This window comes from Mus caroli, chromosome 11 (genome assembly GCF_900094665.2).
Source record: "Mus caroli chromosome 11, CAROLI_EIJ_v1.1, whole genome shotgun sequence".
Lineage (NCBI taxonomy): Eukaryota > Metazoa > Chordata > Mammalia > Rodentia > Muridae > Mus > Mus caroli.
The window spans coordinates 1039045-1048886 of NC_034580.1; the positions used below are offsets into that span (position 1 = coordinate 1039045).

Below are 9842 nucleotides of genomic sequence, written 5' to 3' on the forward strand. Positions count from 1 at the left end.
GCTGGTGTATAGTTAGGGACCCAGAGGGATATCGCCCTTCATCCTGGGAGCCCCGCTGAAACATACAGGGGACACGGAGTCCAGAGCCAGTTGCTGTTCTTGGCTCTTCTCTCTCGGCCCATCTTTCTTCCGTGTTCACCTTCTGACACAGCTGAGTTAGTCCAGGTGAAAGCCCACCACTGGGCAGAGCAGGAAACAGTCCCCAAGGCCTTGGTCTGTGCTGCTTTATTGGGGGCTGGGGGTAAGATCCTGAAGAGGTAGCTAAAGGCTCCAAGGCCAGACCTAGATGCTGACCATAGCAGGGAATAGGGAGAAACAGACTTAGAGGAGCTTCCAGGCATTGTCCTGGTACAGCTGGGAATACTGAGGCTGGAGAGGCGAATGGTCAGGGCAGCTTCACATTCTCTGCCTCCTGCTTCTCAGCCCTGTGGCTCTCCACTCTGTCCACACTTGCCATGGTGAGATGAGGAACTCACTTAAGACCCCAGTTAACTTGTGAGCACTCACACAGTATCAGGGGCTGCCGCCAGGGCAAGGTACTGCAGGCGCCTGACACAGGCCTCCACCAAAGAAAGACAGGTGAGGGGAGAAGTGGGCCTCCTTGGTAAAGCGCTACTTTCTGGGCTTGTGCCTGACATAAGAGGAGTTCTATGTCCTCCTCCTCCAAGTGCCACATTTGCACCCAAGCCCCTCACCCAAGTGAGCAGAGGGCCGTGGAGGGTCTGGCAGGTGCTCAACTACAACTTGATAGCTGGCGGTGAGGAGAACAGGGTGTCCCTGGGAGAGGCCCCCCTTCTGCTGAGGAAGCAGCTTTTCTAGTCAAACAATAGTGGTTGTTCCTGGCCTGAGACCAAGCTGGGCCAGACCATAGCAGGGGACAGGGAGGGAGGGGCAGACTCACAGGGAGCTTTTAGGCATTGCCTGGGCCTAGCACATGTTGTCCTGGTACAACTGGGGAGACTGAGGCTAGAAAGGCAAACGGTTACCAGAGACTCTGGGCAGCTTGCACACTCTCACCCCTGTGGTTTCCTACTCTGTCCACACTTGCCGTGGTGAAATGGGCTCAGCCTTTGAAAAGCACCCCCCAACCCCCTTAGTTCTCCAGGGGACAGGCCAGGATGTGACGGCTGCACACTGTTCCATGAGAATTATCTGGAGCTAGCAAAGCCAGGAACAGGACTGAGCCCAGCTTCCGTCTGCCTGTGATGCAGGGTCTGGAGCATCAAGTCCTGCGTGGGCCTGCTGGGTCTTGATCACACCTAAGTAAGACCTGCTTTAAACTACCTTGTTCAAAGCTTCCAACCTGAAGCCGAGTGTCTGGGCCAAACAAGGGCCCTTTGGAGCATGCCCCATCCTGCCATGAAATCAACCTGTGCTTGCTCGTTTCTGCTCAGCCTTGGGGTTTTCTTAAACCTTGATCACTGGGGTATCTGCCAGTGCTTAGGGGCCTTCTTGGATCTGTAGCTAATTTAGATGTGTTCAGGCCAGTTGAGTTCTGCTAATGATGAGACGCTTTAAGAAAACTTCAACGGGGCTCAAGTCTCTAGTTTGAATACCCAGGGTACCTCAAATACTATGGCCTGTCCCCTCAGTGTTTGAGCCCTGGGCATTTTCACCTCAGGTACTTCTGGGTTGTCCCTGGAGTAAGATTCAGAGTCTAGGGGTAAGCGCTCAGCAGTTAAGAGTTCAAATCCCAGCAACCACATGGTGGCTCACAACCATCCGAAATGAGTTCTGAAGCCCTCTTCTGGTGTGTCTGAAGACACAGTATACTTACATACAATAATAAATAAAATTTAAAAAAAGATTCAGGGGCTGGTGAGATGGCTCAGTGGGTAAGAGCACCCAACTGCTCTTTTGAAGGTCCGGAGTTCAAATACCAGCAACCACATGGTGGCTCACAACCATCTGTAACAAGATCTGACGCCCTCTTCTGGAGTGTCTGAAGACAGCTACAGTGTACTTACATATAATAAATAAATAAATCTTAAAAAAAAAAAAAAAAAGGCCGGGCGTGGTGGTGCACGCCTTTAATCCCAGCACTCGGGAGGGAGAGGCAGGCGGNTTTCTGAGTTCAAGGCCAGCCAGGNCTTCAAAGTGAGTTCCAGGACAGCCAGGGCTATTACAGAGAAACCCTGTCTCGAAAACAAACAACAACAAAAAAAGATTCAGAGTCCATACTATGTTGCTCAGGCAGGAGAGGAGGACCCTTTTTCCGTTCCTCCCCTCAGTGGGGGCGCTCCACTTCAGACGTTGTTTGACTAAAAACTGCCACACAGGCCAGGTTTTGGTGGTCGAAACAACGACAAGGTACTATCAAGCCAACCTTGGGCACCCCATTCTTAGGGATCTTTAGTCCTTACTGTTCTTGTCAGCCTGCAGTCCCTGCCCCCTACCCCCGGCAATAAAAGGAAGATAATAAGGCTCCACTCAGCTGTTCGCGGGTCTCCAGCCTAACCTCCCCACTCCGGAGATTTATGGACGGCTCTGGCCTGAATAGAGCTCCAACCCGGCTTCCAGTCTTCCTACAGTCCAGACAGGGTTTTTCTGTGTAGTTCTAGCTGTCCTGGAAGTCACTCTGTAGACTAGTCTGGCCTCGAACTCACAGAGATCTGCCTGCCTCTGCCTCCCTAGTGCTGGGATTAAAGATGCACACTTATCACCGCCAGGCTCCGCGTTTTAGTGGCTTTAACCATAAAGTCCACGTGCGAGCCTGGAGGATAGACAGGGAGGGGACCAGGAGCTTCCAGCACGTTCCCAAACCCAACACAGCGGGCGTCCAGCGGAAAGGGCGTGTCTGGGGCGTGTCCTGGAGGCCTCAGATGGGTGAGGGCTAGAAGAGTGGCTTTGGCAGAGTTTGAAGGCAGCTCGCAGCGCTCGGTAGGCAGGGCTCAGGAGGAGGCGTGGCCACTTCACCGTGGCTGTGGGGCGTGGCCGCCGAAGTGTGGATCCCTGGCTGGGCGGACCGGTAGCGGGCGGTGCTTCTTTAAGCCCGGCGCCACCGCATCGCCTCCTGCCTAGGTCTCGCTGGCGGCCAGGCCGGGGCTGCGGTATCTGCGATGGAACTTCACATCCTAGAGCACCGGGTGCGAGTACTGAGCATTGCCCGTCCGGGCCTCTGGCTCTACACGCACCCGCTCATCAAGCTGCTCTTCCTGCCCTGTCGCAGTCGGTGCGCACCCGGGTTCACGAGCGCAGGTCGGGCGGGTGGAGGCTCCTCTGCCCCTCTGGGCCAGGGGCGGAGGACTAGAGTCGCCGCGAAGCAGCGGGTACCGGGTGGGGACGCTAGCCACTCTGGCCATCATTCAGCCTGGGCCTTACCCTTTCTGGGACGCCGCCTATCCGGCCCGGAGGGCCCCCCTCCCAGGGCTTGTCAAGGTGCAAACTGCCTGGAGTAGGCAATGTAGTGGGGGCATGTGTTCCTTGGCAGGCTGTAGCCCCTTCCTAGACGCCTCACGTTAACTTTTGAGAGTTGTCCAGGGGGACCCAAAGCCTTCCACTTCTGTGGAATGGAGGGGAGATCCCAAATATGGGCTCTGGACTCATTGATCCGAGGAAGAGAGTGAGGCCTGAGTGCCGGTCCGGAAGGCTCCTGGTGGGGGGTCCTTTGGTGCTGCTGCAATGGAGTTCCCTTGCTGTCTCCATTCCATTCACTCTGGGCTGAAGTCTTCCCACCCCTTCCGTCCTAGGTGCAGGTTCTTCAGCCTGACCGAGACTCCGGAAGACTACACTCTCATGGTGGACGAGGAGGGCTTGAAAGGTCGGCACGGGTCCTTGTTTGCCTCTAAGCAGTATTCTTACTAAGTTGAGGGATCCGGCTTCCCAGAGAGCTTAGACCCCAAAGGAATATAGGTCCGGGTTCAAATCTTCAATCACTCACCGAAGTACTCCTGTGTGGGATGGAGTCGTGACCGTTTGACAACATTTGTGAGAGTTTTATAAACTTAAAACCCACACGGAGCTGAATATGAGTCCCAGGCCAGCACGGGTGGCGGTGGTGTCTCACAGTTTTAGGGGAGAATAAGGGGGTTCCTGCAGCTGTTTTACCCTGAACATTATTTCTTCTTGGACTTGTCTCTCCAGTGAAAGGCAGCCCCTCCCTTACTGGCTTGGGAAGCCTAGGCATCTGAGAGTTAGGAAAGGAATGCAGGGGCAGGCAGCAAGCCCAGAGCAGGGTCCAGGGCCTCCTGGCTGAGTCTGAGTGAACAACAGCTACGCTGGCCCTTGTCCCTGTTCAGGCCTGGGACCGGGAAATGACTTCTGGCTCCCATGTCTGCCTGCTTGCCCCATCCTCTAAGGCCTGAAGTCTCAAGCTTAGCCACCTAGAGTTTGGCCGAGCCTCCCTCCCTAAGGACTTAGATTCCCTGTTCTGTAGGAAATCTGTCAGCAAGGGAGCTTTCCCATCAGTTGGTCACTGGCGCCCTCTGCTGGTGCTTTGGAGCCCATGAAGTCCAGACTAAACAGTGTTTGTAATCCCAGCACATAGGAGGCTGTGGCAATAAAATCAGTTTAAGTTAAATCTCAGCTTAATCTACATTGTAAAGGCGCTGTCTCAAAGCAAACAATTAAAACGCCCCAAAACACACTTGTCTCACACAGCAAAATGGTGTAGAAAGAAAGAAAGAAAGAAAGAAAGAAAGAAAGAAAGAGAGAGAGAGAGAGAGAAAGAGAGAGAGAGAAAGAGAGAAAGAAAGAAAAAGAAAGAAAGAAAGAAAGAAAGAAAGAAAGAAAGAAAGAAAGAAAGAAAGAAAGAAAGAAAGAAAGAAAAAGGAAAATCTGGGCCTTGAATCTAGTTGTGAGTTTGGAGTAGTAATGCTCACTGAGAATGCCCGCATGATGCACACCGAGGTAGAAACGATAGAAACCAGCCCTGAGCTCCGAGTCTGTCAGGAAACAGATCTGATGGGCAAGGTTTAAACACAGAAACTGAGAGGCAGAGAGAGCTGACTAACCAGGCATGTGCCTCCTGCCCACAGAGCTACCCCCATCCGAGTTCCTGCAAGTGGCTGAAGCCACATGGCTGGTGATGAACGTATCTCACAGTGGCTCCGTGGTGCAGGCTGCTGGAGTAACCAAGATTGCCCGGTCTGTCATTGCCCCGCTGGCTGAACACCATGTGTCTGTTCTGATGTTGTCCACATACCAGACAGACTTCATCCTGGTGGGTTTTGGGCAGGTGCTGATGCAGGTCATAAGCAGAGGGACCTGGTGTTGCATAATATTTGTCCTTTGCCTTGACCCAGGTACGGGAGCAGGACCTGTCTGTGGTGATCCACACACTGGCCCAGGAGTTCCAAATCTACCGTGAAGTAGGCGGAGAGCCTGTGCCTGTTACTGGAGACGATTCCAGCAATGGCTTTCCCCAAATCCAGCACGGTGAGGTCTGCCCACCAACACCCAAATTCAAGTGGGACCTTTTCCCACGGGAGGGCTTGTCTTTTAAAAGGGTGCAAAACACTCTCAATGTATGAGATGGGGTAGCCTTTCCCTGATCTGCCACCAGGGGTCGCCCCAGTCCAAGATAACCTTGTGGCCCCTGTCTCCTGAGCAGGGCCCAGTCCCACGGTGCATCCCATTCAGAGCCCTCAGAACCGCTTTTGTGTCCTCACACTGGACCCTGAGACACTGCCGGCTGTCGCCACCACCCTCATCGATGTCCTCTTCTACTCCCACAGGTGGGTCATGCGTGCCCGTGATCTCTGCCTCCCACTACTGTTTCCTGCTCTCTGCCCTTTGTCTCATCCCTTCTGTTACTCTGTGTCACACTCAGTGCCTTAGGGTTCCTGACAGCCTGTTAGGCCTCAGCCAGGGGTGTCGGCAGAACCACTTCCCAGCCATATACTCCCAATCCGGCTCTCCCTCTGCCCAAGGCCTCTGGCCGTTGAGGCTTATCCCTCAGGAAATCAGGGGTCTCTCACAATGAAGTAGAGATTCAAGGGCCTTCCCAGAGCTGTCTGTTCTGGCTCCTCCTCTGTGGTCTGCTCAGCAGGTAATGTGCCCTGTCATCATCTCTCTTCAGTGTCCCCAAGGAGGCGGCCTCCGGCGGTCCTGAATCAACGTCCATTCCGTTCTTCGCTTTCTCCCTCATCGAGGGGTACATCTCCATTGTCATGGATGCAGAGATCCAGAAAAAGTATGTAACTCCTTCCTTAATTCTCCGTAAACCACAGACCCTCAGCCAACCTCAGGGAAGGTGGAGGAGGGGTGCCGGGTTCCGAGGTTAGCAGGACGTGCCCCTATGGGTCAGGCTAGATGGGGGTGCGTGAAGTGCCTTTCCCATCACCCACTGCTTCCCCAGGTTCCCCAGTGACCTCCTGCTGACCAGTTCTTCTGGGGAGCTGTGGAGGATGGTGCGCATCGGGGGACAGCCCCTGGGCTTCGGTGAGGACCACTCACTCCCTGTGGGGGGGGAGGGCAAGCCTGTGGGTCTTCACAGCATCTAAGGTAAGCCACCTGTGTCTCCAACCCTCAGATGAATGTGGGATTGTGGCCCAGATCGCGGGTCCCCTGGCGGCTGTTGACATCTCTGCTTACTACATCAGCACATTCAACTTTGACCATGCGCTGGTGAGGACCTGGCTGGGACGGAGGTTCCAGCAAGCATACTGAGGTCCCTGGGGGGAGGCGGGAAGGGCAGCATCACAGCTAGTTTAGGGGGTTGGGCATCCCTGGCCAGAGTTAGCCTGGCGTTTCATGCTGTGCACTCCCTCCAGGTTCCTGAAGATGAGATCGGTTGTGTCATTGATATTCTCCAGCGAAGGCAGGAAGGCCAGGCTTCCTAGGATCCATAGGGAAACACTAGACTCCCAGCATTCCCGTAAAGCCCCCGGGTTCCAGAGCTTCAGAACAAGTCCCTGGTCCTGCCAAGGGATCCTGGTTCTGCTGTCTGTCTGTCAGCTGTATGGAGCTGGGACTTGTGGCCATGCCTGGTTCTGCTGTCTGTCTGTCAGCTGTATGGAGCTGGGACTCGTGGCCATGCCTGCCCACAGAAGATACCTTGGTGCTTGGGGCTTAGATCCCCGACCCAACATTTTCTATGTGACCTCAGCAATGCACAGTGCCTGCTTGCCTGCAGCTGGAGCTGCCTCTCCCCTGGCTAAGACTCACATTCTCGGGCCGGGCTCTGACCTCCAGCCTGCCCTGCCTTCCTAGCCAGATGAGTTCAGCAGTGCGCTCCTTTCGTGGGGCTCCGAAGGAAGAATTAAATCTCACTTTTATTTTCATGACTGTTTATATAAATAAAAGACTTGTGGAGCTGTGCCCTCTGGTTCTGAGTGACAGCTGGCATCAGGTCTTAGTCTCTCCCAGACTTGTCCCCTATCCTTGGCTTTTCAAGCAGTTTATGTATGTGACAAATGAGGAACTGAAGCCTCCAGCACATTTGTGACTAAGTCATGTGGTTCATCTCTAAAGTAGAGCGTCTCTTAATTCGTAGTTACTTACAGAACAACCTAGAGAGTTCCCGACACTGGGAGAAATTCCCCTGTCCCTCTTACCTAAGAGTCCCCTGGCTGGATCCTGGAGAACCTATCCAGGAGGTCTCAAAGCACCTTTCTCCAAGGCTACTGTCTGCATTCCCACGGGCCTTGCCTGAATGCTTATGCCCCTCTTACAGAGAAGTCACACAGTTTATGACACTTGGAATAGTGGCCAGCCAGGCCTTTTGCTGCTGAGGTGCAGGGCTATTCGGGGAGACGGGACCCTAGAACCCAGATGGAGTCCTCCTTATCCTCTACTGCTATGTACCTGGGCACATCTGGGCCTGGATTTTTCTGTCATGGGGCCTCCACTCAGTAAGATCAGGACTCCATTGCAGAGGCCAGGGCCCCACACATGCCCTGGGAGATTATCAGGTACCTTCAGGTCAGACCCGCCCATGTTCAGGAGGGGAAGGAGGGTGTGGCTTCTGTGTACCCAGGTCATAGTGAGTCCCTAGAAAAGCAACCACACAGGCAGTCTTCTGGCAGTATGCCCACCTGGCTCAAAGGACATCCCCCCAAGGCTAGAGCCTCAGGTTGCAGATCAGATGAGCCTAGAGCACAGCCCGGCATGGTGAGTGCGTGGTGAGAGGCCTCAGTTTCCCCATGTGCAGGAATCAATTCCTTCCGGGACCCTGGGAGGGAGCATTTCTTTGGAGGTTGTCTGTGGTTGGGAGTGGGATGGAGAAGTCATGTCTCCTGTAATAGGGAAATAGTGCAAGCTCAGGCTTGGGGGTGGGCCAGGACACCCAGGGCTGCTCAGCAGGAGGCAGGAGCAGGAGGTGGATTTGTCTGTTGCTAGTGCTGCTGCATAGCACACAGAAAGCTGCTTCTCTCACTGAGCTCCGTGCAGGCCTCTGGGGGAAGAAGGGCTGTTAAAATGATGAGCTGTTGATTCACACATGATAGTCTTGTCCTCATTTTGCATAGGGGGAAATGAAGTCTAGAGAGTGACTTGTTTAAGGTCACCACACAGGGATAACAAAGTAGAAAACAAAATAGAATTCTAGAAGGGTCTGGGCCAAGGGGGGGGGGCAGGAGAGAGAGAGAGAGAGAGAGAGAGAGAGAGAGAGAGAGAGACTGACTTTAGGCTGAGCCCTGTAGGATGGGTAAGATTTTGCAAGACCCTTTGTAATCCCAGCTGTCTGCATTAGTGGCCGGGTGTCTGCTGCTGGTGACCGTAATTGTGTGGGCAGGCACGCGAGGTCTGGCCCTGTCTCCTCCCTGACCCTGGGCTGGATAGAGTGAAGATATTGAGCAATGACCCCTGTCTGTGTCACTTTCTCAAGAGGATTATGGTGTTGGGTTTCTGAGCCATGAGTGCCAGTTCTAGGGGTGTCCAGAACTTCTTTTTAGGGGGTTAGTTGTGGCATCATGTGGATGTGGGTGCTGTGTGAGTGTGTGTATTTGTGTATGTATATGCAAGTGTGTGAGTATGTGTGTGTGTGTGTTTGTGTGGGCACTTGTGTGAGTGTGTGTATGTGAGTGCATGAGTATGAGTGTATGTATGTGTGTGTATGTATGTGTGAGTGTGTGTGTGTGTGTGTGTGAGAGAGTGTGTGTGAGTGTGTGTATATGTGTGTAAGTGTATGTGTGTGAGTGTGTGTATATGTGAGTGTGTAAGTCTATGTGTGTGAGTGTGTGTGTGTGTGTGAGTGTGTGTGTGTGTGTGTGTGCGTGTGTGTGTGTGTGTGTACTGGGGATCTCTTTGGTGCTTACATGATAACGTGCCCTCTGCCCCTATTGCTTTTCTCCAGAACCCTGTATCCCACGGAAGTACTGGCCTGTGGCTCTCCTGCTGCTCCAGCTCTCCTTGTTGCCACCATCTCCCCCACTGTCTCCTTTCCTGCTGCCCCAAAGCAAGCGGGTATAGCTTCCTACCTAGACCCCAAAATGCCACCCACTCTCCAGTCCCTCCCTCCCCCATTGCCTTACAGCACTTTCTGGGTGTTCTTCTTCCTGGTCTCCTGGGACCAGTGCCTCAGTTTCCCTGTCCTATCACTGTACCTGTGAGTTGTCCCCCACATGTCCCCTGTGGAGCACAGCCCCACAGCTGAATTCCTTCTCCTTAGGAAGACAGGGTGGGGTGGGGGCTCCCACTTATGCATGCAACTTTGGAGAACCTCTTGACTTTCCTGAGGTGGCTGAGTGTCTCCCTCCCTCCCTCAGTCCCTCCCTCCCTCCTGCATCTTTCCTTCTCCTTCCACCCTTCCTCTCTTCCCAGGGCCTCTCCCTTGCTGAGCTCCCCCAACCTTGCTGTGATCTGAAGCTCTTCCTTAGTTTCCTTCTTGGTGTGTGTGTGTGCTTGCATGAACATGGGAGTATGTGTGTGTGCTTGCATGAACATGGGAGTATGTGTGTGTG

General features: G+C 53.8%; 1 protein-coding gene across 2 annotated transcripts; it reads left to right on the plus strand.

Annotated features, from left to right (window-relative positions):
* The first annotated feature begins 2972 nt into the window (after nt 1–2972).
* Nucleotides 2973–7259, plus strand: Castor1 (cytosolic arginine sensor for mTORC1 subunit 1). Of its 2 annotated transcripts, none has more exons than XM_021176756.2 (9): nt 2973–3172; nt 3690–3760; nt 4977–5161; nt 5244–5376; nt 5552–5675; nt 6020–6133; nt 6299–6381; nt 6473–6567; nt 6714–7259. In XM_021176756.2, the coding sequence occupies exons 1-9, from the start codon at nt 3060–3062 to the stop codon at nt 6780–6782; spliced, it is 987 nt and encodes a 328-aa protein (XP_021032415.1). In that variant the 5' UTR covers nt 2973–3059; the 3' UTR covers nt 6783–7259. The 2 variants fall into 2 exon arrangements, with proteins under 2 accessions (XP_021032415.1, XP_021032416.1); XM_021176757.2 differs by having other exon boundaries at nt 3696–3760.
* The last annotated feature ends 2583 nt before the right edge of the window (nt 7260–9842 follow it).

Coding starts and splice junctions, on each gene's coding strand:
- Castor1 (XM_021176756.2), top strand. CDS start 3,060: ATGGAACTTCACATCCTAGAGCACCGGGTGCGAGTACTGAGCATTGCC. Junction 5,162..5,243: donor ACCAGACAGACTTCATCCTG/GTGGGTTTTGGG, acceptor GCCTTGACCCAG/GTACGGGAGCAGGACCTGTC. Junction 6,382..6,472: donor GGGACAGCCCCTGGGCTTCG/GTGAGGACCACT, acceptor TCCAACCCTCAG/ATGAATGTGGGATTGTGGCC.